Source organism: Cydia fagiglandana, chromosome 25 (genome assembly GCF_963556715.1).
Source record: "Cydia fagiglandana chromosome 25, ilCydFagi1.1, whole genome shotgun sequence".
Taxonomy (NCBI): domain Eukaryota; kingdom Metazoa; phylum Arthropoda; class Insecta; order Lepidoptera; family Tortricidae; genus Cydia; species Cydia fagiglandana.
Window position 1 is genome coordinate 427,305 of NC_085956.1, and position 27,791 is coordinate 455,095.

General features: G+C 39.7%; 1 protein-coding gene across 1 annotated transcript in view; it reads left to right on the plus strand.

The window, feature by feature from the left end:
- Nucleotides 1-27,791, plus strand: part of LOC134676767 (mediator of RNA polymerase II transcription subunit 16) — a 31,948-nt gene that overhangs the window by 2,394 nt on the left and 1,763 nt on the right. Inside the window, exons 4-24 of the mRNA XM_063535151.1 lie at nt 178-304; nt 1,302-1,453; nt 2,408-2,548; nt 2,993-3,109; nt 3,592-3,659; nt 4,284-4,421; nt 5,778-5,915; nt 6,106-6,243; nt 6,434-6,571; nt 6,607-6,735; nt 6,926-7,063; nt 8,225-8,317; nt 11,728-11,845; nt 14,849-14,969; nt 15,116-15,202; nt 15,935-16,088; nt 16,179-16,315; nt 17,204-17,343; nt 24,528-24,631; nt 26,669-26,772; nt 27,478-27,612. Coding sequence (XP_063391221.1) covers nt 178-304; nt 1,302-1,453; nt 2,408-2,548; nt 2,993-3,109; nt 3,592-3,659; nt 4,284-4,421; nt 5,778-5,915; nt 6,106-6,243; nt 6,434-6,571; nt 6,607-6,735; nt 6,926-7,063; nt 8,225-8,317; nt 11,728-11,845; nt 14,849-14,969; nt 15,116-15,202; nt 15,935-16,088; nt 16,179-16,315; nt 17,204-17,343; nt 24,528-24,631; nt 26,669-26,772; nt 27,478-27,612 — 2,617 coding nt within the window. The remainder of the gene's footprint in view (nt 1-177; nt 305-1,301; nt 1,454-2,407; nt 2,549-2,992; nt 3,110-3,591; nt 3,660-4,283; nt 4,422-5,777; nt 5,916-6,105; nt 6,244-6,433; nt 6,572-6,606; nt 6,736-6,925; nt 7,064-8,224; nt 8,318-11,727; nt 11,846-14,848; nt 14,970-15,115; nt 15,203-15,934; nt 16,089-16,178; nt 16,316-17,203; nt 17,344-24,527; nt 24,632-26,668; nt 26,773-27,477; nt 27,613-27,791) is intronic.

Here is a 27,791-nt window from a genome sequence, read left to right on the forward strand (position 1 = left end):
GTTGCTGCATATGCCCGAAGGGCAAACTGCCCAGAAATAGGAGCCCCGCCTAGCGGGGCTCCGTCGACACAAAGAACGGGTCAAAGATTTTCACGTTTCACGATATGCCTAGGAATTTCACGATATGCCAGATCTTACGATCGGCCGCCGATATATACATTGTATTATTGTATGCAGGTGAACACGTGATAAAGGCGGCATTCTTCCACAACGGCCGAAGAGTATCTTGCGACAAGAAGCCCGATGTGCCGGCTGCGGAACGCCTACAGCTACTGCGGCCTACACCTACACTGAAGGGTTTTGGGTAAGGCGAATTAACCCTTGGAACACCATACGTCATTTTCAACAACAAAGCTGCTGCGAAACTAGTATATAATAAAATCTTCCTCCTCATTCTCCTCCTACTCGTCCTCCTCCTCCTCATATTCCTCCTTCTCACAACGTATGCTTAAAGCTAAAGTTAAAAAATAGTTTATTCAAGTAGGCATATATTACAATGCGTTTATGAACGTCAAATAAAACTATACTTAATACCGGCTTTGTAGTAAAACAACGGAGACAGCTTGAGATCTGTTTGTTAGAATAAGCGTTACGTTGCGATGTGTAGATAGATGAAAGTTAGTTAGTTTAGTTACTTTTGCTGGGCATTTTCCGCAAATCGTCATCCATTGTGCCTATTTTGCGTAATGGTTCCTCTACACGATGGGCCAGCGCCGGCCACTCCAAGAGACGCAGCCATGCGGTAGCGGACGCAGAATGAGATAGCAATATCACTTGCTCCCTCTAACGCATAAATGCGTCCCTTGGAGTGGCCGGCGTTGGCCCATCGTGTAGAGGAGCCATAAAACGAGGTAGCACCACTCTAACCAGCTCCTTCACGAAACTAACTTCAGGTCTTCACTTCAGGTTGCTAACTGCCTCCTTCAGTGTGCACTGATTCCCTAGGTAGTAGATATTTGCTCCTGTAGACTTCTACATGTTTACAGTCTAGAAGAATATGTTTTGTTGATGACTTGACCCTCCGTTGTATTGTATTCATAGACTAGGAATCTTCTAGACCGAGTTTAGAGCAATTATTTCATGCAACCGATGATGCCAAAAATGCGGGGGTGCGCGGGACGAGGTAAGCAAAATCCCGTGCCGTGATTGGTCCGTTCAAAGACACGGACGTCACTAAAACACGTAAAATTACCGTATGCGTGGCAGAGGAGGTAGCGCGACTATGTTTCGTCTGTGATTGTATTAAACTTGTCTATTTTGGTAAATTTTATTTACTTTTAAGTTATATTTTCATTTTTCAGCGGCATAGCATGTGAAGGCGCTTGCATCATCACGGCCACAGGTCTCATCGGCGCTCTGACGCCCTCAGGAGAGCCGGGCAAAGCGCTCAGCGGGGCCGAATGTCTCCGCCCGGCGAGGGACAGGGTGCCTGCTGCGAGTGTTGCTCATAAAAGTAAGTTACTTACAGTTTGATTACTGGTCATAGGAGAGGAGAGCCGAGTAAAGCGCTCAGCGGGGCCGAATGTCTCCGCCCGGCGAGGGACAGGGTGCCTGCTGCGAGTGTTGCTCATAAAAGTAAGTTACTTACAGTTTGATTACTGGTCATAGGAGAGGAGAGCCGAGTAAAGCGCTCAGCGGGGCCGAATGTCTCCGCCCGGCGAGGGACAGGGTGCCTGCTGCGAGTGTTGCTCATAAAAGTAAGTTACTTACAGTTTGATTACTGGTCATAGGAGAGGAGAGCCGAGTAAAGCGCTCAGCGGGGCCGAATGTCTCCGCCCGGCGAGGGACAGGGTGCCTGCTGCGAGTGTTGCTCATAAAAGTAAGTTACTTACAGTTTGATTACTGGTCATAGGAGAGGAGAGCCGAGTAAAGCGCTCAGCGGGGCCGAATGTCTCCGCCCGGCGAGGGACAGGGTGCCTGCTGCGAGTGTTGCTCATAAAAGTAAGTTACTTACAGTTTGATTACTGGTCATAGGAGAGGAGAGCTGGGCAAGCGCTCAGCGGGGCCGAATGTCTCTCAACTAGGGACAGAGTGCCTGCTGCTAGTCTGTCTCATAAAAGTATGATTTTATAAAACTTAGCCTGTAGCAGGCGTGGCTCACTCCGCGATTTCGTTGATTTGCTATAGGTAGCTAAAAGTACATCCGTTCCACACCAATTTTGGTGGCTAGCCATGAGCCGCGCGTGGCGCTGTCGCCACCTAGCGGCCATATCTGTCCTGGTCGTAACAGACCGGTTTTGTTAGAGAGTGAGATTTCTGTACCTAGTACTATTATTTATTCTGTGCCTATAGGTAATATAGGTATTTGTTTCAATCCTGGGCATAAGCTCGTGCAAGAGCGATTGGGTTATTTTGTCGTAAAGAATATTTACTTATATATATATTTATTTAACTTTATTGTTTCCAGATGGCACCCTAATAGTAGCCGCAGGCGGTGTGAACTGTGTTCGCTGCGCCGTGTGCTCCGTTACGTTATCTCGCGCCCCGCACCAGGCGCCATCGCTAATTGTGCAACCACTACCTGCGGTATATCTGGATTATACACCTGGTAATCTTTCATATTCACCATTGTGGATTTTTTAGGGTTCCGTACCTCAAAAGGTAAAAATGGAAACCTTATAGGATCACTCCTGCGTCTGTCTGTCTGTTCGACCATTCCACCCCTTTTATTTCCGAAACTACTGTGTCTAAAATTTTGAAAAAAATACACAAAATAGTTCTTTACCTATAGATAACAGAAAAACCTATAAAAAATTTGCAGTCAAACGTAAGTAGGATTTAATTACTTAGTTTTTGATCCGACCCCTGCGGGTTATTAAAAGACATTTCATTCACGTTCCACATAAAAAATACATTGTTAAAAATTGAGTACTGTACGGAACCCTTGGAACGCGAGTCCGACTCGCACTTGACCGGTTTTTTAATGTAATTTATCATTGAAAATACGTTGCAGAGTTAGTTTGGTCCGACTTATATGACTTGTATTTTGCAGTATCTCTGACGTGGAGTCTCCGGGAGGACACAGATTCCCTCCTCATCGCCGGCTCTACTCTCTCGGTGTGGAATTTGACACAACGGGCACATCCGGTACACAAACTACTGTCTAAAGGTATCTGTTTATGCCGAATCTGTTTTTTCAAAAATAAAAATATTTTTTCAAATATTCGAGAAATCAGAGAACATATTTGTAAAAAAATCAAATATCTTGATAATTTGAGAATCTCCTTCGAGATTTTAAAGTTGGTTAAACCATAGAGAAATATAGTTATACAAGAGTGCTCACTCCATTCATCAGTTTTGGTCACAGAAATATTAGTATTTCCATAGCAACTTTCATAGTCGACATCTAGCATCGAGTAGCGGAATTATCAGTACTTCAAGTAGTAGTAGTAGTAGTATACTGTCAAGTGGCAATAGATGTAGCACGACCGGAAACTCTAATGTCAACAACATAAGACTTTCCAGTCGGTGCTACATCGCCTACATCTATTGTCACACCATCTTTTGTCGCATCATTTCTCTATGGTTAAACCGTCTGAATGTAAATTGTATAAGTTACTCAGATATAGCACTAATCAATAACTGTTTTAGGTCCGTTGCAAGGAAGCACGACTCCTGGAGGTGGACAGAAACCAGGGTCTGACTGCTTTAACACAGTGGTAAGGTTCTAAGGTTATACAGGATGTTACTGACCATGGGGCATTAAATCCAGGGCTCGATTCTACTCGCTAAACTGAGCTACTTTTATTATGGCACCAACCCCGAAATCCCAATTTTTTTGTGATTTTTTAGACAATGTTTTAAAAATTCATAAAAAAATAAGTATTCATCTCTTTTAAAATCCGGTGGACAAAACCAGAGACAAAAGATTGAAGAACCGATAACCGTTTGCCTAACGAGTATAATTCTATCTGTAGTCCAAAAAAAGGAGATACTATTCAAAACTTGACAAAAATCGATGAAAACCTCGAGTAGCCCCTTAAATAACTCATTTAAAGATTATTTTGTTAGACAACACAGTATTTACAAGCGATGGCTCGATGTCGTGAAAGCAGATATGAGCGTGAACGGGCTCACACGAGACGACGCCCAGGATCGCGCAAAGTGGAGGAAAGCGAGTAGGAAAGCGGACCCTGTCAAAGGCCGGGATAACGCTAGGTAGATGAAGAGAATATAGTATTACTATAGCTCCATTTGTAATAGGAATACATCATTTAGGTAGCAGTTGGTAGTCTTTAAAAGTATAAGTATAGTATTTACAATATAAGCAAGTTTCCATGCAGGTATGGCAGCAAATATCCGTGTTGCCCGTGGAGGGCTGCGCGCACGTGTGCTCGCGGCGGCTGCACGCGGCCGCGCCGCACCACGTGCTGGCGGCCACGGGACCCAACAGGCTCCTACTGCATCGAGATACTCATAGGGTAAGCATAAGCAAGTTTCCATGCAGGTATGGCAGCAAATATCCGTGTTGCCCGTGGAGGGCTGCGCGCACGTGTGCTCGCGGCGGCTGCACGCGGCCGCGCCGCACCACGTGCTGGCGGCCACGGGACCCAACAGGCTCCTACTGCATCGAGATGGTTTACCTTTATTTTGCCGTTAATTTTTCTGCAGATTTTCGTTTCACAGAAAATGTTTCAAGTAATTTCAAATCGCAAAATAATCTTTACGTAGAATATTTACTTTAAATAATTTTAGTTCGGATTAGTTACGTTTCACCAAAAATTTAAAACATTAGTTTTGTTTCAAGAACAATTTGTTCATGTAATCTCATTTCACAGAATCATCGATCTATAGAAAAGTCACTTCTTATAAATACAGTTCACCAAAATTTAATATACAGAATAGTCATTTAGTCGAATATTATTTACTTAGTCGTTAATTTAACGCAATCTGCTTCTCTGGAAGGAATTCGTTTTTAGGGGTTGCCGTTCTACTCGTAACCTAACCCACTTTTCTGGCAACAGTTCCTTTTCTTGGGGGTCGCAGTTCTAACCTAACCTAACCCACTTTTCGGGCAACAGTTCGTTTTCTTAAGGGTCGCAGTTCTAACCTAACCTAACCCACTTTTCTGGCAACAGTTCGTTTTCTTGGGGGTCGCAGTTCTAACCTAACCTAACCCACTTTTCTGGCAACAGTTCGTTTCCTTGGGGGTCGCAGTTTTAACCTAACCTAACCCACTTTTCTGGCAACAGTTCGTTTTCTTGGGGGTCACAGTTCTAACCTAACCTAACCCACTTTTCTGGCAACAGTTCGTTTTCTTGGGGGTCGCAGTTCTAACCTAACCTAACCCACTTTTCTGGCAACAGTTCGTTTTCTTGGGGGGTCGCAGTTCTAACCTAACCTAACCCACTTTTCCAGCAAGGGTTCATTTTCTTAGAGGTTGCAGCTCTAAAGTAACCTAAACTCCTTTTTTAGCAATTTCAATGAATACTAAGAGTATATGAAAGGTAATTTTGTAAAATAATAATCGTTGAAATTAATATTCTGTGAACTGTAGTGTCGCACAAATAATATTCAATGAATAATAATTCTACGGTCAGTCTTTTATTTTATTTAAAAATCTTTGAATAAATATTCTGAAGTTTAATCAAGTTACAAAATATGTTTCTTTGAAATGAATAATCGAAGAAACAGAATTCATTGTAATAAAAATCTGCGATTCGATTATTCTATGAATAATTTTCTGTATAACAAAATTCTGCAAAAAATTTGGCGGTAAAATAAGGGTACACCCATCGAGATACTCATAGGGTAAGCATAAGCAAGTTTCCATGCAGGTATGGCAGCAAATATCCGTGTTGCCCGTGGAGGGCTGCGCGCACGTGTGCTCGCGGCGGCTGCACGCGGCCGCGCCGCACCACGTGCTGGCGGCCACGGGACCCAACAGGCTCCTACTGCATCGAGATACTCATAGGGTAAGCATAAGCAAGTTTCCATGCAGGTATGACAGCAAATATCCGTGTTGCCCGTGGAGGGCTGCGCGCACGTGTGCTCGCGGCGGCTGCACGCGGCCGCGCCGCACCACGTGCTGGCGGCCACGGGACCCAACAGGCTCCTACTGCATCGAGATACTCATAGGGTAAGCATAAGCACGTTTCCATGCAGGTATGGCAGCAAATATCCGTGTTGCCCGTGGAGGGCTGCGCGCACGTGTGCTCGCGGCGGCTGCACGCGGCCGCGCCGCACCACGTGCTGGCGGCCACGGGACCCAACAGGCTCCTACTGCATCGAGATACTCATAGGGTAAGCATAAGCAAGTTTCCATGCAGGTATGGCAGCAAATATCCGTGTTGCCCGTGGAGGGCTGCGCGCACGTGTGCTCGCGGCGGCTCCACGTGGCGGCGCCGCACCACGTGCTGGCGGCCACGGGACCCAACAGGCTCCTACTGCATCGAGATACTCATAGGGTAAGCATAAGCAAGTTTCCATGCAGGTATGGCAGCAAATATCCGTGTTGCCCGTGGAGGGCTGCGCGCACATGTGCTCGCGGCGGCTGCACGCGGCCGCGCCGCACCACGTGCTGGCGGCCACGGGACCCAACAGGCTCCTACTGCATCGAGATACTCATAGGGTAAGCATAAGCAAGTTTCCATGCAGGTATGACAGCAAATATCCGTGTTGCCCGTGGAGGGCTGCGCGCACGTGTGCTCGCGGCGGCTGCACGCGGCCGCGCCGCACCACGTGCTGGTGGTCACGGGACCCAACAGGCTCCTACTGCATCGAGATACTCATAGGGTAAGCATAAGCACGTTTCCATGCAGGTATGGCAGCAAATATCCGTGTTGCCCGTGGAGGGCTGCGCGCACGTGTGCTCGCGGCGGCTGCACGCGGCCGCGCCGCACCACGTGCTGGCGGCCACGGGACCCAACAGGCTCCTACTGCATCGAGATACTCATAGGGTAAGCATAAGCAAGTTTCCATGCAGGTATGGCAGCAAATATCCGTGTTGCCCGTGGAGGGCTGCGCGCACGTGTGCTCGCGGCGGCTCCACGTGGCGGCGCCGCACCACGTGCTGGCGGCCACGGGACCCAACAGGCTCCTACTGCATCGAGATACTCATAGGGTAAGCATAAGCAAGTTTCCATGCAGGTATGGCAGCAAATATCCGTGTTGCCCGTGGAGGGCTGCGCGCACGTGTGCTCGCTGCGGCTCCACGTGGCGGCGCCCTACCACGTGCTGGCGGCCACGGGACCCAACAGACTTTTATTACATCGAGATACGCATAGGGTAAGCAACTTTATCGTTTCTTGAATAATTTTACGGTTTAGACTCACTGGTTTTTTAGTCACTCGCGCGACATGTTTCGGAGAGCCTAGGTCTCCTTTCTCAAGCGCTCACAGTGCGAGCAGCGTACACGACGGCCGTGTATCGCGTACTGCGGCTCGCCGCGTCGCACGCTGCGCGCGCGCCGAGAAAACAGGTTGGGGGAGGTCGTAAAATTATTCAATGTTAGTATGTCTCACAACAACTTAAATTCGGACTTTATCGTTTCTTATTTATTAATCATCAATAATAATATTAACAATTGCTACAATTAGCAACACTGTTAACTGCCCAATCGGTGGACCTTATTACAAAAGGTATAAGATCCACCGGTGGACAGTTAACAGTCTGGGCGATGGTATTAATAGACATCGGATAGACATCGATTACACGCTAATTCTGGCGTAAGTTCAGTCCATCATTCTGGTCAGAATGACGGGAGAATTATCGTGTAACACGCGGACTGATGGACTGATGGTCTGGACTGATGAAAATTTAATATTTTAGATAATATTCGTCAGTCCATTTTGAATGACAGAAAACTGATAGGAGACTGATCGTGTAACCTGTTTGTGTCATTCTCGCGTCAGTCACCATATTAGACAAGACTAAATGACTGTGTTGCGTTCTGCGTCCAAACGACGACTGTGTCGTAATTTTATCAGTCTGTTGTCAGTCTGGACTGATCGTGTAACCGTGTCCATTGGGTATTGTTTGCAGTTGTTTCTGCTTAATACAAAATGAATGTCAATGATTATTGTCTTGGTTAAAATTATAAATTAATATTATCATCACTATCTTGAGTTATTCTTCATATCTTGTCGGTGCAGTATCTTCCAGCTTTCCCTATCTTGCGCCAGCTCTGTACTACTGATGATGATTGTATAGGATATTTAACTAGATTATTGTCTGACACCATTTAGCTTGCCAGACTATAGATAGTAAAATTACTTTTTTTCAGATAAGCACCACAGCGGTGACTGTCTCAGGGCTACCAGGCCTCGAGGCCGGCGCTACGCCCCCCAAGAAACCCAAATACGGTGGAGCCCTGGCAGTAAGTTCTAATGACGGTTTATACCGACTTCAAAAAAGGAGAGACATGAATCGTCGACACGTAGTTCTTTGATTTTTCAAGGATGCCTCTGATTTGCTATATTTTCATTTATTTCCCTATAAAACAGGTTTACTTAGTTTAGGGCTTAGGACATAGGACATAGGAGATCCTAGGCTGTCTAACAATAGAATGTAATTTGTTTTTCGGAAACATTTGTAAAAAAAGGATGTGAATCTAATATTAGGTTAAAAGGTTATAAATTAGCCTCTAATTTTTCAAGGGAAAAAAACAGGGGGGGTGTTTGTATTCTAACCAAAATAGGACTAGAATTTAGAGAATTATCGGTTATCAATAATCATGCACGTGAAAATAGTTTTGAATGTTGTGCAATCGAGATAACCCACAGTAAACTAATCATAATTGCCCTATACCGTACTCCAAACTCAGATGTTAATATATTCTTTGAAGAACTGGACGAAATTTTAACCCACTTAACCAGAAAAAAGGATAAAAATATAGTGTTGACCGGGGACTTTAACATAAACACAATTATACAAAATAAAATATCCACTCAACTCAATGACCTTATAAAATTGTATAACCTCAAGAGTCACATTTCTAAGCCTACGCGGTCAAAATCATGTATAGATCATGTTATCAGCAACATCGAAAACGCAGAAGGTGAACTTCTTTCGTTAGGGCTATCGGACCACGAAACAGCTCAAATCCTGAATATTCCAATAAAGAAAAAAGTTCTACAACCAAATGTAACATACATAACTAAAAGAGACTACAGCGCTGATAACGTACGTAAATACCGCGAATGTCTAAATTCTTTAACTTTTTCTGAAACGTTTAATTCATCAAACTTGAATGAGGCTTTTAATTCATTTCACGACATTATACGCTTATTTTACGACCTCTGTTTTCCATTTATCAGATGTAAAGTCTCAACCAATCATAAAACACAAAAATGGATATCAAGAGGTCTTAAACTAAGTTGTAAAATCAAACGCACCCTACGATTTCAATATTATAAAGACAAAACTCCAGAAAGCAGACTCAAATACAAGTCATACTCTAAAATACTAGCTAATTGTATAAATGCCTCCCAAAAATTACACAATCACAATTTTATACAGAAGTCTACAAGTAAAAGCAAAGCATGTTGGAAGATTATTAAAGACGACCCAAATCAACACCTTAAAAATAATCATATCACTGAAATAAATAAAGACGGTATTAGTTTTGAAAATCCTACTCAAATAGCACATGAATTTAATAATTACTTTATACAACGAACAAGTAACAACACAAGTTCTACCATAAAGAACACTAACAAGAAATATATAAACAATACTATTTTCCTAACCCCTGTGAACCAAAATGAAATAAAAAGCATAATACAGTCACTCAAAAACACAAATTCTACAGGCTATGACGGAATATCTACCAAAATTTTAAAAGCTTGTGTTGATGAATTAGTGCCTGTTATTACCCATCTAGTCAATTTGTCCTTTGAAGTAGGCTGCTTCCCAGATACTCTAAAGTTATCCATAATCACACCACTGTTCAAAAAAGGAGACAAATCTGCAATTACTAATTATCGACCAATAACGTTGATACCTATTATTTCCAAAATATTTGAGCGGGCTATTCACACACGTATCATGTCTTTTCTAGAAAAATATCAAATACTTAAAAAGGAACAGAATGGATTTCAAAAAAATAAAAGCACCACACTTGCTACATTCAATCTAATAAACGATGTTGTTCGAAGTATTGATAAAAAGAAGCCAACAGTTGTAGTGTTCTTTGATATGTCTATGGCATTCGATTTTGTGTCTCATGAGCTATTAATTCAAAAACTTCACAATCTTGGGATAAGAGGACCTACATTAGAATGGCTTAAATCGTACTTAGCAAACAGACGACAATGTGTTGAAATAGGAAGCTCTAAAGACTCAACTATAATCCGTCATAGATCCTCATACATGGAAAACAGCTTAGGTGTCCCACAAGGTAGTGTACTAGGACCACTACTTTTCTTAATTTATATTAATGACCTGCCAGATATCACTACCCACCAATGTACACTTTTTGCTGATGATGTATCAATTTTAATTACATGTGAAGATGAAGAACAGTACAATACTGATATTAATAATACAATTAAAACAGTAATAGAATGGCTTAAACTCAATAATTTATCGGTTAACCTTAATAAAACTCAATACATCCAATTTCATAACGCACAAAATAAAGGTAAAAAGTTAAACGTCGCTTATAATGAATCACAAATTAATGAAGTAGATACAGCTAAATTTTTAGGTATTACTGTTGATAAAAACTGTAATTGGAAAAACCAAGTAGATACTGTGTGTGAAAAACTTATCAAATTCGCATATGTTTTGAGAAGATTGCGTAGCATTTCAGCTTGGAGTACAGTACTGATGGCGTATCACGGATGTATTGCGTCAAATTTAAGGTATGGCCTTCTTTTATGGGGTAACTGCAGTGACATAAACGGCATTTATAGCCCAAAAAAAATGTATAAGAGCAATGTGTGGGGTAGGTCAACGGGAATCATGTAAACCGTTATTCGAAAAACATGAAATTTTGACACTACCTTGCATGTACATTTTTGAGGCAGCAGTTTTTGTAAAAAAATATCCAGATCTATTCAAAAAGGCCAAAGATGTATACAATAGAAACACGAGATATCCCAATAAACTTGTATTAGATTTTATTCCGAATAGTTCCCTTTTTATGAAAAATAGTTATTATTTATGTATGAAAATATTTAATGCCCTTCCGGAAAACATCAAACCCCTGCCTCTAAACCCGTTTAAAGCACAGCTGTATCGTTGGCTCAAAAAACAGGTGTTTTACTCTGTAAGTGAGTTGTTCGATATGTAATACCTAGTATTAAATAGAAATATTAGTTTTAAGTTAACAATGTACCTACCTATTAGATTAATAGCTTCAAGATAATATTTGCATGCTTAACCAGCAAAATATGTTTCTGTACGGGAATATATTTCCAATAACACCTTGTTATACCATATTTTATGCAAATAAAGAATTTTCATTTTCATTTTAAAAAAATACTTACTCCTAAAACTATGTAATAAGCTGCATTTGAGATACCTAAATAAATCATTTTTAGGGTTCCGTACCCAAAGGGTAAAACGTGACCCTATTACTAAGACTCCGCTGTCCGTCCGTCTGTCACCAGGCTGTATCTCACGAACCGTGATAGATATATTTTTCACAGATGATGTATTTCTGTTGCCGCTATAACAACAAATATTAAAAAGTACGGAACCCTCGGTGGGCGAGTCCGACTCCGGTTTTTCATTTTAATTTACGAGTGCGACTTACGATTACAAACATGTTTTATAATTCAGACAGGTGCAGCGTGCGCCATAGTATCATGTGTGGACATGTCGTGGCTCGGCGGCGTGTGTGTGTGCGTCGACACGCATGCGCAACTACACGTATATCGTTTACCCGCACCCGATATTTGTAAGTAATATTATCATCAACTTGCACGATAAATATTAGAGTTACACCAAGAAAAGTCTGCAATGATTTTGATAGCCCAAGCAGTGAAAGTGTTATTTATTCGTCATAATTTCATAGAAGTTTGATGTTTAAAATGACACTTACACTGCGAGGGCTATCAAAATCGCTGCAGACTTTTCACGGTCTGACTCTAATAATTATAATATCAGTGAACGCATATATTTAGTATGGAAACCGCCTTTAGGAACATTACCGTTCAAATTCTCGGGCCCAATTAGCACACATACACAATTACGCCTACATTCAAATAAGACGACGCGCTTACAGAGCCTGTAATCAAAGCTGGTAAACGAAATAATAGTCGTCTTTATTATACTAATGGTACATAGCTAAGTGTAGATGAAATGCATATAATGTCAATAACTACCAATCAGCGACATTAATCCGCTAATAACCTTCTTGCTGTACGTACTGGCCGCTGAGAGTTCGCGGTTCATATTTGATTAGAATATGACTTGGACAGGGATATGTTTATGCCATACATTGAAGAACCAGTCAAATAATTCACGTATAATAATTTAATGCAGATTAAAAGATAACTAGTTAAAATGTTGTTATGAAATGACAGACTAACTCAACATAAGTAAATATATCATTGTTGTATAAATGTATTCCGCTATAATAAGTATTTTGTATGGCAGTGCGAAGTTACGTTCAAGTATAGTCTGACCGTTTTTCTAAGATAAAGTAAGTAAATGTATGGCGAACTTGATCTTAGAAATCGGACTGGCTATACAGTCTGCAAAATTTACATGGGTACACGAATCGGGTCAAAAATATTTAAACAGGTGGAGTCACAATAAATACCCCACTTCCAGTTCCAATGGAAATATTTTATATGTATATAGCCGGTCAAGCAAGTTTGTCATTAGAAAAAAAGGTGCAAAATTAAAATTTTGTATGGGACCACAGCCATTCGCGCGCTTACATTTTCTAAATTTGCCGCTCTTTTCTACTGACGGAAATGGCTTGAGAGAGAACCTACATATATGTGACAGTAAACGTAGAGGGTGGATTCAAATGATCAACATTTTCAGATAATGTGTGTATTTGTTAAATTAATCCAGTGAAAGCGCGATAGAAAAAAATGTATCTATATATAGGAGACCGGGTATGATTATCTCACGGGTATATCTCGTGAATAGAACATATTCTAGATATCTTGACAGGCATCCACTCAATTTCATGTCTCTCTAATTGGACAGCTTTTTCCATAGTTCTCTGCGAATAGCATCTTGTGCGAATTTGAATGGAAAGTAATGTAAAATGACAATACCAAATTTGATTATTAATTTGAAATAAGTAGGTAGTTTTATTATAGCTCCATCTCATGAAATAAAAAAGGAAAAACAAATCTGTAAGAAGGAATTTATTACTACATTTATAATTATATAGAAAATACCTAAACTAAACACAAGTTAATAAAATCGTCTACTTTATTTGGCATAACACCATCCCTATTATCCTCGCAATTTAAAAAGTCGTATGTTGTTATGAAAGTCGTATGCAGTTGTTACGTTTTAGCCTAGCACGGTAGTATTGAAAATAAATCGTCATGTTTATTCCAAATTTTACTGAAGTTATCTGTTTACTACAAGTGAAAAGTGATTCCACTGTCCTTAGTATGAACTAAAATAACTTTTGCACCACTTCACGACACATGTAGACATTTTTAATTACAAAAAAACGTTGTTTTTATAAATCAATTTAGCCATCCGTCACTGACTGTCATCTCGGTCGAACTGAAGTTGCGAATCGAACAGTTTGTAAGCACCGCCTACAATCGAATAGTTTACGTTGGTTCATAACTGAGCGGACAGAATACTTCCATGTATATCAGTTCGCTGTATAATATATATACATAATTATAATATAGGACTTAAAAGACTACCTTGCGGTACACCAATATTACATCCGATAGTAAATACCGAGCCGGAGTTTAAAATAAGTAAAAATAATGGTCCCAAAAAGCTACCCTGCGGTATAAGGGGCTATTCATAAATTACGTCATTTCAATTGGGGGGGGGGGGGTCTGGATATCGGATGACGTAGGAGGAAAACGGGATCATTCGAAGCATGATTTTTGGATGTTTTTCGGGGGGGGAGGTCAAAAATAGAGGATGTAATTGGGGGGGGGGGGGGGAACACCCCCGAACGGTATCACATCTGTCAGCAGTAAATAGCATTAGCCGGAATTTAAAATTATTGGTAATAAAAATAATGGTTCCAAAATAGTACCCTGTGGAACACCGAGTATATTATAATTAAGGTCGCTTGAATTTTGTATTGTTCATTTTAGTTTTGTGTTTTTTTCTTTTGATTCATTTATGTAACTAGATTATAGACATTATCTGATTACTTATCTCCATCTTATTGAGTTAATGACCAATGGTGTTATACTTATAACTGTGTCAAACGCTTTACTAAGACCAACTTTCAGACTTACTTAAACAAAAATATTTGTTTCAGTGGAAACTGTGCTTGTTTTATCTGTGTTATCCAAATAACTATAGTTTGTCAAAGGACTGTCTCATTTCAGTCATAGACAGAGATAATCATACTCTCTTTGTCTTACACTATAGTTCGTTTTTTAGCATTAGAAAGAAAGTAAGCGATCTTGACATGTCTTTTAATTGAAAAATGGTTTTTATAAATCAGTAACTATTACTTATGAAAGCAGAAGAATATAAATGATCATTCTTTTTTGTATAGCTTGTATCCTGTCTGATCATATTAGATTCATAATTGTTACATATTTGCCGTGACTTAATTTTAAAACGTGTTTTTCAATAAAAAGACACATCAATATTGTTTACCTTATTTCTAATGCTAAAGAAAACGAAGTATAGTATACTAGCACCCAAAGGAAAAGGATGAGTATAGTTTTCCTGGTTCTTACTGACTGACAAATGGGTTTGACCAACTATATGTATATTGTTGTAGCCACGCCATTGCTAGTGCAGCATACGACATCCCTGTTAGAGTACGCGATGGTGTCTGGACTGGACTACCGGGATATCATCATGACACTAAAACCTAACGCCATTGATGCTGTCTACGAGAGGTAGGCATTATATTATTATGTAATCAATATAGTCATTGTCATCAACCGGTTTATTTTTTACCTTTATTAATTAATATAATTTTGCAAATGTAAACACAAGATAATTGCTTTTGTGAATTTTTAAATAATCTCTGTTGGGTGATCAGGTTTACAGAGAGCTTCCAACGTCAACCACAAGCTTTCCAGCAGTTTTACTACCAGAACTGGCTCAAACTACGCATCGCACTTTGCAGGTAAAAACCTTCTCATTGCATTCAACTAGCAACCCGCCCCGGCTTCTCGCGGGTTAATAACAGATTCTCTCTCTCTATCGATAGGTGAAAACCGCATGAAAATCCGTTCAGTAGTTTTGGAGTTTATCGCGAAAATACAAACACACAAACAGACAGACGCGGCGGGGGACTTGTTTTATAAGGTGTAGTGATAGTGATTGTTTTTCGATCTTTCTGTACTTACTTCCTTTCAATACGCGGTAGTTTACAATTATTCAAATAAGGTAGTCAGTAGGGTATTTGAACTATTTGACTCCTAGTCAAATCAGTTTCTTTTTTCGAACTGTCAAAATTATTTTGTTACTATGGAATTTATATGAAACACTAACATGTGACTTTACAATCAAATTACCTACTCTTTATAGTTTTATTGGTTTTAAAATAGATATTAAGTCTAAAAATAACTGCTGTCTACGTTTCTCTAGCAATGCTGCTTTATTTGATGCATGATGTAAAATCATTTATTTTAAATACAGTCAAATACCCTATTAGCTAACATTAGGTAATCTACGTAATCGTATATGAAGAGTCTACATATACTCTGGCAAACCCACTTCGTCTATACAAAATGTTGCGAAATTCTAATTTTCTCTGGGAGGTCAACTTCTCGCGCCAATTATTTTAAAATTTCCCGCCTTTTTTACTGACGGAAACGGCTTGCCAACCGATACCTATGTATATTTCCCTCTACAGAGTAATGCCGACCGCTCAAGGTGCGGTGTCGTCACTAACGCAGCTAACTACCCTCGCCGGTGCGTGGGCGGCGCTGGCGGCCGCGTTACGCGGAGACGACAGGCGTCACGACGACGTGCGGCTAGACGCGCTGCTGGAACACGAACACGACAAGGTACAGACACAATAAGAATACTAGATTTAACTATAATACTCGATTGAAACCCCTTTTCTACCCTAAATTATCATTTTTTTTACATCCCAGGCTCTAGTGACTCTAGAAGCGAAGGCCGAGCTGTCGAGCGACGCCGTGGTGCTGACCCCGCTGCGTCGCATCTTACAACAATGTGTCGACATCGCGACGACGCATCTGCAACATGCTGCGATGGGCCATACACATCCGTGAGTTATATTCTAAAGGCCCATTTACATTATATAACTTTTCTGCACATTCTATACAAAAATAAAAACCGGACAAGCGCCAGTCGGACTCGCCCACCGAGGGTTCCGTACTTTTTAGTTTGTTGTTATAACGGCAACAGAAATACATCATGTGTGAAAATTTCAACTGTCTAGCCATCACGGTTCATGAGATTTTTAACCTTTGGCAGTCGTGGCTTACTCCGCGATTTCGTCACTTTGCAACGGTAGCTACAAGTACATCCGTTCCACACCAATTTTGGTGGCTAGCCATAAGCCGCGCGTGGCGCTGTCGCCACCTAGCGGACATATCTGTACTGATAGTAACAGACGCGTTTTGTTAGAGAGTGAGTCTTGTGTATAGTGCGTAGCTTTCAAACAGAGCCCGATGGCTAATCCTATTGTCTATTATTAAGTAAAACCGCTCGTGCCACGTGCCACAACCACCTGCATAGAAAATCGTTCGTTCACTTTACCTGGGTATTGAATTACAGCTCCTATGGAAATTGCAATAAGATTCAAAATGAACTAATTTTGTTACGATGTTTGTGGTCCGTTCAACTCGCCGGCAACCCAGTACATCGGTTACTGAGTGCCGGTGAGTCGAACGCTACATAACCAGTTTAAAATGTGTCTTCGAGATGCGTAACAAAGGCGCGTTATCGGAGAGCGCACCTACACTGGTTTTTTTGAGCGTTGGACTAGCCCGCGCTCAGGTGCCAAATAGAATAATGAAGACTGAAGACCCTTTTTAGCAGGTAAGTAGCACGTGCGGTTTTACTTAACAATAGACAATAGGATTAGCCGTCGGGCTCTGTTTGAAAGCTACGCACTATACCTACTTAGTAGTATTATTGATTGATTGATCAGGTATGAGACGTGGACGGACGGCACGGCGCTGACGCTGCTGCGCAAGCTGCTGGTGGCGGCGCGGGCCGCGGGCCGCGGCGGGGAACCGCTGTCGCGCGCGCTAGCCAGGTTACAGCACCAGAACACCAAGGAGGTCCGAGGTAACCTCACATTCTATTCAAGACCAAAATATACAGCCAAGGACAAATTTAGAAGAACGCAAAAAAAAGTTCTATTACTAATGTCAAAAGAGACGATGGCAGTTGGAGGATCCAAAAGAATGCCGAAATAAAACACCTGATAGCCGAGCCGAACATAATAGGTGAGACCAAAGCGCATCGTCTCCGCTGGCTTGGCCATCTCGAAAGGATGGGTGAAGATCGGGCAGCCAAAAGGGCCTACTTGGGTCGACCAACTGGGAACCGTCCTGTTGGTCGTCCTAAATACCGTTGGGCAGATAGAGTGGAGGCAGATCTCCGTGAGCTCGGCGTCAGCGAAAGATGGCGGGATACCGCTCTGGACCGATTAAAGTGGCGTGCTCTTGTGTTGGAGGCCAAGAATCATTTTGGGTCACCGCGCCAATCAAGTAAGTGAGTAAGTATTACTAATTGGGTTGGCAACTGTCAAAGGTTTGCATAGATGGCGCCATCATAGCTTGCCCCTTTTTTCTATAAGATTTGGCTTAAAGAACTTGCATCCAGGGTATTAAAAAAAACAAAAATTTGACACAATTCTAGGGATTGACAGGGCAAGCTATGATCGCGCCATCTGCTAAAACCTTCGACCGGGCAACCCCATTTTGAAATGACTTTAGGTGCTGTAATCCTGTAACTAGTATAATAAAAATTCCTTCTTTCATAACAGCAATATATTTCTTGATCACAATATTCCGTTACAGTTCAATCTCCAATTCTCTCACTTCACAATCGTCCTCCCTTCACCTCTGCCCGTAACCGAATGCCCGTTAACCGCCATGCAAGTCGTCTTTTATTCTTTCTTCCAACTACCTTCTATTTACAAAGGTCAACTATCAATCACGTTACTTTTAAATTTATTAAATTATAGATTACCAATGATTATTCAACTCTTTATTTCATTAAATCTGTTTCTAATAATTAGTAATTTTAATGAATCTTACACTCGCCCATCCTGACATTGTGCATGTCCTCATGCACAGTCATACTAATCGCGTCTGTCATCTAATCTTACACTCGGCATGTCAAATCATCGGGCATTCAGTAAGAAAATTATTAATGCTTCATTACCCATTTAATACAATTTCTTTGTCTGTCTATATACGTTTTTCTTATTATTTATTGAATTAACCTATATCTTCGCATAATTATTTCAAATCCAATAAATCCATCTAAATATATAAGTTTCTATTCAATAATTATACAACAATAATTAATATTTTTTTAAGCATCAATACATATAAAGTACATTACTTAACATATTCGATTGCTATGTTTTTTTTTACTCATTATTTCTCGTTTTTTTTTTATTCCGTTTTTTTTTTCCACTCTCATGACACAAATGTGTCTCACAACAAACCATTTTTTTAATCAAATTTTACGTGTAGCACATAATTTCTCTTGTTTTTTGATTCCATTTTTATTTTTTTAATGTGCTACTTACTGAATCACTCTCATGACACAAACGTGTCTCATCACAACATAACATCCTCTATTTCCGTCTTTTTTTTTTATCATTACCATATATCCGTTCCTCCATCCATAGCAAATTACCAATTCAATAATCCATTAATTCAAAAATCCAATAATTCAATAATCCATTAATTCAATAATCCAATAATTCAATAATCCAATAATCCAATAATTCAAAAATCCATTAATTCAATAATCCAATAATTCAATAATCCAATAATTCAATAATCCAATAATTCAATAATCCAATAATTCAATAATCCAATAATTCAATAACCCAATTATTCAATAATCCAATAATTCAATAATCCAATAATCCAATAATTCAATAATCCATTAATTCAATAATCCAATAATTCAATAATCCAATAATTCAATAATCCAATAATTCAATAATCCAATAATTCAATAATCCAATAATTCAATAATCCAATAATTCAATAATCCAATAATTCAATAATCCAATAATTCAATAATTCAATAATTCAATAACCCAATAATTCAATAATCCAATAATTCAATAACCCAATAATTCATAATACAATAATTCAATACTCAAATAATTCAATAATCCAATAATCCAATAATCCAATCCAATAATCCAATAATCCAATAATCCAATTATCCAATGATCCAATAACCCACTGATCCAATAACTCAATGATCCAATAACTCAATGAACCAGTAACTCAATGATCCAATAACTCAATGATCCAATAACTCAATGATCCAATAACTCAATGATCCAATAACTCAATGATCCAATAACTCAATAATCCAATAACTCAATGATCCAATAACTCAATGATCCAATAACTCAATGATCCAATAACTCAATGATCCAATAACTCAATGATCCAATAACTCAATAATCCAATAACTCCATAATCCAATGACTCAATAATCCAACAACTCAATAATCCAATAACTCAATAATCCAATAACTCAATAATCCAATAACTCAATAATCCAATAACTCCATAATCCAATGACTCAATAATCCAACAACTCAATAATCCAATAACTCAATAATCCAATAACTCAATAATCCAATAACTCAATAATCCAATAACTCAATAATCCAATAACTCAATAATCCAATAACTCATTAATCCAATAACTCAATTATCCAATAACTCAATAATCCAATAACTCAACTCAATACTACAATAACTCAACTCAATAATCCAATAACTCAACTCAATATTCCAATAACTCAACTCAATATTCCAATAACTCAACTCAATAAAACTCAACTCAATAAAACACAACTCAATAAAACACAACTCAATAAAACTCAACTCAATAAAACTCAACTCAATAAAACTCAACTCAATAAAACTCAACTCAATAAAACTCAACTCAATAAAACTCAACTCAATAAAACTCAACTCAATAAAACTCAACTCAATAAAAATCAACTCAATAAAACTCAACTCAATAAAACTCAACTCAATAAAACTCAACTCAATAAAACTCAACTCAATAAAACTCAACTAAATAATCCAATAACTCAACTCAATAATCCAATAACTCAACTCAATAATCCAATAAACTCAACTCAATAATCCAATAACTCGATAACCCAATAACTCGATAACCCAATAACTCGATAATCCAATAACTCGATAATCCAATAACTCGACAATCCAATAACTCGATAATCCAATAACTCTATAATCCATTAACTCTATAATCCATTAACTCTATAATCCATTAACTCCATAATCCATTAACTGCTTAATCCAGTAATCCAGTACCTGATCAATCCAGTAACTGATCAATCCAGTAACTCATTAATCCATTAACTCACTAATCCAGTAACTCATTAATCCGTAACCCATTTATCCGTAACTCATTTATCCGTAACTCTTTAATCAAGTACCTCATTAATCCGTAACTCATTAATCCGTAACTCATTAATCCGTAACTCATTAATCCGTAACTCATTAATCCGTAACTCATTAATCCGTAACTCATTAATCCGTAACTCATTAATCCGTAACTCATTAATCCGTAACTCATTAATCCGTAACTCATTAATCCGTAACTCATTAATCCGTAACTCATTAATCCGTAACTCATTAATCCGTAACTCATTATTCCGTAACTTATTAATCCGTAACTCATAAATCCGTAACTCATAAATCCGTAACTCATTAATCCGTAACTCATTAATCCGTAACTCATTAATCAAAATAATCCAGAAATTTTATAATTCGATAATATTATACTTATCATTATATGTAGGTATTTTCATCATATCGTTATATTACTTGCCACTTAAGCGTCAGTTGCACCTACCACAATTGACGAATTGATCAACAGCAATCAGCAGAGCTTTGCAAAGAACTTCTTAAAACCAAGGATACTGAAAGCGAATCAATACACGGTTTTAACGAATACTTTACTAGTGTATGCCCAACCTTGGTTATTCAATCAACACCAGCCAAAATGATCCCGCTAACATTATAAGATTTATAAGATTGAAAAAAAATCCTGTCAGTTTGTTTCTCTTATTATTCTAATAATAATTAGAAAATTGTAGATTTCCCGGATACGCGGAACTGTCCTGTCGAGCCGCACACGTGTTAGGGTTAAAGAACAAGTCGGTTATTTTAAACAAACTACTTTACATATACTTGGATTTACTTTGTTTCTAATCTACATTAACGACTCGACTTTCTTGGATCTGACCAATGCAGACGTTGTGCTACGCAGATGACAGGGCAATACTATTTCACGGTGCTTCCTGGGTTAAAGAACAAGTCGGTTATTTTAAACAAACTACTTTACATATACTTGGATTTACTTTGTTTCTAATCTACATTAACGACTCGACTTTCTTGGATCTGACCAATGCAGACGTTGTGCTACGCAGATGACACGGCAATACTATTTCACGGTGCTTCCTGGGATGCAGTAAGCGCCTTCACAGAAAGCGGTCTAGCTTTGGTGACGAACTGGCTTCAATACAACACTTACTTACTCACTCACTTATTTATTGGCAACTTTACAGCGTACATTCAAACCACAGTTAAATAGTGTCAGGAAATGACCTAACATCATTTCTCTCTCATTTAAATATCTTCGAAATGTCATGGATATACCACAGCGCAAATCAACCTATATTGCCCTAGCTCAACCCATTATTATGTAGGTAGGTACTAATATCGGTGTAAAGCGTATAGCGCATCGATCGTTATTGTTGTTTTTTTTTTATATATACTAAATTATGAACAAATACTGAAGAAACGTAACTTAGTCTTTCCTTTACCAGCGTTAACGTCACATTTTAATAACTTTAAGGTACTGTACAAAAATATTCGCAGTTTAAGCAATAAACGACATCTATTAAAATCTACAACTGAAGACGACAAAGATATACAAGCTATCCGTTCCTGTCCTGTGCGGCTTCCACGTGAAAGCGATCCTGGCCGTGTTGTCCTTCCGTGTTGATCTTCGAAGCCATCTTTCATTGCCTCGGCCGTGTCTGCCGCTGCTGCGGCTTCGCCGGTTGCGACTCCGCCTGTTGTTCCCCGGGGACTGGCGGCGGTTGCGACTTCGGCTTCGACGTTCTTGTCCATCATCAGATTTCGATTTTCGGCCACGCTCAGGAGTTTTCAAGCGCCGCCTGGATGTTTTTTTCCTCATGGTCCATAGTCTGGAACTCGAAAACAACACCAGCAATGGAAGAGTTCTAAATCTTTGGATTGTTAATAGTAGACAAATATAAAATTGTTCTTATTAAGCTAAATTAAACTGTTTTATTTATGTATTTACTGCTTCCGGGGTCTAAATGCGGGACGTTTAAAACAGATCCGTATCCCGGTACGGATCCGGAACACAAGCTTTTCGAAACGAGAAAATTCTAGAACTGGTACAGAAACGGAATCTAGAACAAATTCGGGATCCGGCACTGATCCAATACCAATCCGGCACGCATCCGGTTCAGATCCGGCAAATGATATACATGCGGTATTAATCCGGCACAGATCCGGTACAAATCCGGCACAGATCCGGTACCAATCCGGCACGGATCCGGCACCAGTCCGGGACGGATCCGGTATGAATCCAGCATGGATCCGGAACTCATCCGGCACAAATCAGGTATGCATCCGGCACGGTTCCAGTATCCGGCACGGACCCAAATCCAGAAACGGGATCCGGAATACGAAACGGGCCGCGTAGCCAATATGCCAATCGCTTACGCTCCGTAGCGATCGGAATGCAACTGTCACTGTCGCGCTAATATGGAAGAGTGATATAGAGACATAATGCTTTTCGTTGTCGAAGCGACAGCGATTGTAACCCCGGCCAGGTCGGCGGGTCGGTAACTACCAGTAAAAGTATCATTCCTACTTATTTACAGTCTGAGTAGTTTATAATTTCGAAAACACTTAACCCCGCTATATAATACTGACGTATTGATAAGTGATATATTGAAAATATGGTAAAAGTTGTAACCAAATAAGCGGTACATACATAGACTAAAAGAATTCGATCTACACCTGTAAATAATCATAAACGTATCCGAACTATTCAAAATAAAATGGTGTTCCAAAGGTTTCACGCTACCCGCGATGTAACGAATGCTTTAATTATATTATGGATAGGCATTACAGCAAACACTAAAAAAAACCTAACTGTTGGTCTTGAAGAGAAAACTTGCAGTATAATTGCTCTCGAGTGAACGAATAGGCCGAAATGGGTTTACCCAATTATTTTGTTCTTGATAAAATTAACGGTGTCTTTGTTTCTAAGCGCCCGTTAAACATAAACTTCTTAACATAAGAAATATGAAATGATAATTAATTTCAACTAAACATAAGTGTTACTAATATATGTATAGGTATATAATCATAATTATTTTACACCACTGTTACTATTGTAACAAATTAATTGGGTAATTAAGATTTAACTCAGTCAGTTCTAATATTAATACCTACATAATATAATACATTCAGGAATACCATACTGACTTGTAGGTACTTACCACTTCTGATGTATAATAAAAATTCCTTCTTTCATAACAGCAATATATTTCTTGATCACAATATTCCGTTACAGTTCAATCTCCAATTCTCTCACTTCACAATCGTCCTCCCTTCACCTCTGCCCGTAACCGAATGCCCGTTAACCGCCATGCAAGTCGTCTTTTATTCTTTCTTCCAACTACCTTCTATTTACAAAGGTCAACTATCAATCACGTTACTTTTAAATTTATTAAATTATAGATTACCAATGATTATTCAACTCTTTATTTCATTAAATCTGTTTCTAATAATTAGTAATTTTAATGAATCTTACACTAGACCTTTTTTTGCGTTCCTCTAAATTTGTCCATGAGTATAGTTATACAGTATACGGGCCCTGAAAGAAAACTACCTTAAATCCTTAAGCTGGCTCATTTTACTTAAAGAGGACATTCCTTTATTTTTTTTAAAGAATTTAAAAGATGGTCCGATGAAATCAAAGACATGGCTGGAAGGACTAAACTATGGACCAGATGAGTGCAAAATAAGGAAGAGTGGAGAAGATTGGGGGAGGCCTTTGCCCAAAGGCATACAGTCGCGGTTATGGTAGATGAAGGAAAACTGTAGATATAGTATAAAAATGTATTTTGGAAATAAGGCTATAAATAAATAAAATAAATATTTATGTATGTTTGTCCGCAGAGGAGTGCGCTACTCTGTGCCTCCAGCTGACGACGCCCCGCATCTGGGACTCGCTGCCGCGCTGCACGGTCTCCGCGCCGCACGGGAAACCGCCGCCGCATTATGTATGTACATGTACAGTCGCCATCAGATACATCGGAGCGGCCAAGGTGTTCACAATATCTGAACACGCACTCTAACGCCTTGATAATAGAGGCGTGCTCAGATATTTCTGAGCACCTTGACCGCTCCGATATATCACAGCCGACTCTAAGGGAGTCGCGATGCGACGCGGACGGTTTCAAGAAGGTGGAGAAGAGAAGAAAACCGGCTCGTCAGAATCAGTGCGGTACCGCACCGACTGGACCCAACCATTTGCTGCGTCCTGCAACACCGTCGACGCTGCTGTATGTGTCCCGTCTACATTACCTTACGAAGGTCGACGACATCGTAAAGTATGTGAAAACGATGACCGGATTCATCCTGAGGGTCGCGAAGTTGGAATCTCGACACAATGCGAATTTTAATTCGTTTGTGGTGAGCGTTCCGACTGATCATCTAGCGACTTTCACCAAGGAGGAGTTTTGGCCGAAGGGTGTCAAGTTTCGGCGGTTCCGCGGCCGGCTCCCTGACACTGCGGGGTTGCGTAATGCATCGCAGCCATAATGTGATTTGTAGTGTTTAGTTTTAAAATATATTTTCTAATATGTATGCTAGTTTTAAGGTATTTATGTATGGGCCACTAGTTGCCTGAAATAAAGATTTTCATTCATTCATTCATATCTGATGGCGACTGTACAAGCGACCCGCCCCGGCTTCGCACGGGTTAAGAAATTGGGTCAATCAACTATTTCTTGTTGTTATTCTGTATCAGCCAGAAGACAATAGTAGCATAGTTTCTTAGAAGAGCTGCTGTACCATGATCTACAAACGTGCTTAGTAGATGTCCCATTATGGAAAGACCTTATAAGTACCAAAAACTCAAGTAATTCAAGTTTAAAATAACTAGTATTTTAAGAGTGCCCCCGGAGACCGTAACCATGACAACTAGTGACAAGAAAATGTTGATTCACCCAATTAACCTAAACCTTCCTCAAGAATCACTTTAGTAGTTTCAGAGTTTATCGCAAACAAACATACAAACACACAAACAAACATACGAACACACAAACAAGCATACAAACACACAAACAAACATACGAACACACAAACAAGCATACAAACACACAAACAAACAAACATACAAACACACAAACAAACATACGCGGCGGGGGACTTTGTTTTATGAGGCGTAGTGATTAGTGTCATTTCTATGCTTCCTAATATCGCTTGTATCCGTATGAACTATCTGTACAGTCTTGGCAAGCAAAGCAACAGAGTGTGGAAATGCCACCATGGACAATACCTATTAAGAGCCCATCAACGTGCACACTAGCGCCACTGCTAATCGTGATTATTTAAATTTAATGAAATATATTTAAAAAGGGGTCGCTACGTACTGTATTTTGTATTTTAAGTACCTTTTGAATACATCAAACTATACTGGGTCAAGCAGATCTTGTCAGTAGCACAAGGCGGCAAATTTGAAAAATGTAGGCGCGAAGGGATATCGTCCCATAGAAAATTTGAATTTCGCGCCTTTTTCTACTAACAAGATTTGCTTGACCATCTATAGTTTTTATGTTGCTGGATTCGTCTATCTATGCGTCCAAAGTTAAAACGGCCGTTTTTGTTAGGTACTTAACAGTGGCGCTAGTGTGCACGTTGATGGGCTCTTAAGTTCAATGTGGTGAAGACCGTCTATAAGGAAAGACCGTCTACAAGCTTTGTAAGTGGTCAGTCACGTCAAATCCGTGTTTAACTTTTTTAGTGATGTCCGACGTGCCAACTGAATCGATCGATTTCATCGATTTTTACTCGATTGTAAATGTTGCATTTATGAAGTGAAATGTCATAGACTGCGGTTCGATAAATGATTTGTTAATATGAAGTGTTATTATATGACAGAAGAAAACATGTCAAAGCGTGCGTAGTTTTCTTTAAAAAGTTTCACTTCTATTATCAGAGTAGGGATTTGTAAAATATAACATATTTTTTATAGTTATATGTAGTTAAAGATAATGTTGTGGCAAAATGAGCTTGGAGTGATTATTTCTTTACAGTTTGAATATGGAATAGAGCCCGAAGGTTTAAGATACGCGCCCGAACCGCCGAACTACGGCACTATGTGCGAAGTAATGCCTTCACTAGGGATGGACTGCATACGGTATGTATCATATAGTTGGTCAGACCAATTTGTCAGTCAGTAAGAACCAGGAAAACTATACTCGTACTCATCCTTTTCTTTTAGGTGCTAGTACTAGTGTAAGACAAAGATAGTATGATTCTCTCTGTCTATGATTGAAATGAGAGAGTCCTTTGAGAAAGTATATATCATATGTAGAATTAGTAAAATTCTTTTTTTATATAATCATACAATTTCTATGACAATTTATTTCCAAAATAATTAACCCTTGTTGGTTAAAGTGTGAAGCAAACAATCTCTCATCTATCTCATTCTGTCGTATAAGCGAGGCTTGTACGTTGCCTGTTTGTCATTATGTGAATGCAATAATATTTGATCGTTTTGTCTTATTTGTCAAGACAGTAGTTGTTGCCCGATTTTAAGATATTTGGTTCCTTTTTGTTTCTTGTCAAACTGTAAGACCAGGCTTTAGAGGGATCAATGGGGTTGGCAACTGTCAAAGGTTCTTATAAATGGCGCCAGCATAGGTTTTACCTGAGTTTAGTATCGATCGTTCTACGGGATTTGGCTTTGAGGGTTAGCATCCAGGTCACAGGTCATAAAAAAACCCAAGAATTTAACATTTTGTATGACTGACAGTTTTACGGTAAAATACTTCGACCGGTCAACCCTATTGAAGCAGTTCCCTCCATGATGTAGACATAACTTAATACGTGTCGTGTGTAGGTACATGTACCTGGGCGCGGGCGCGGGCTCGTGGCGCTCGTGCGGGCGCTGCGGCGCGCGCGCCCTCCCCGCCGCGCGCCCCGCCCGGCTCCCCGCGCAGCGCGCCTACGACGGACGCTTCCTGCCCGCCTGCAGGTAACACGAGACATAAGGGTACAAACACCAAAACTCCTAACTGTACATCGGTGGACCTTATTACAAAAGGCATAAGATTACGTAACCGTTTGTCGACGCTGGCTCGGTTACTATTAGCAATAATGATAAACCTTTGCATCATCGATTTTAAACAAAACTAAATTTAACCGAATATCTTA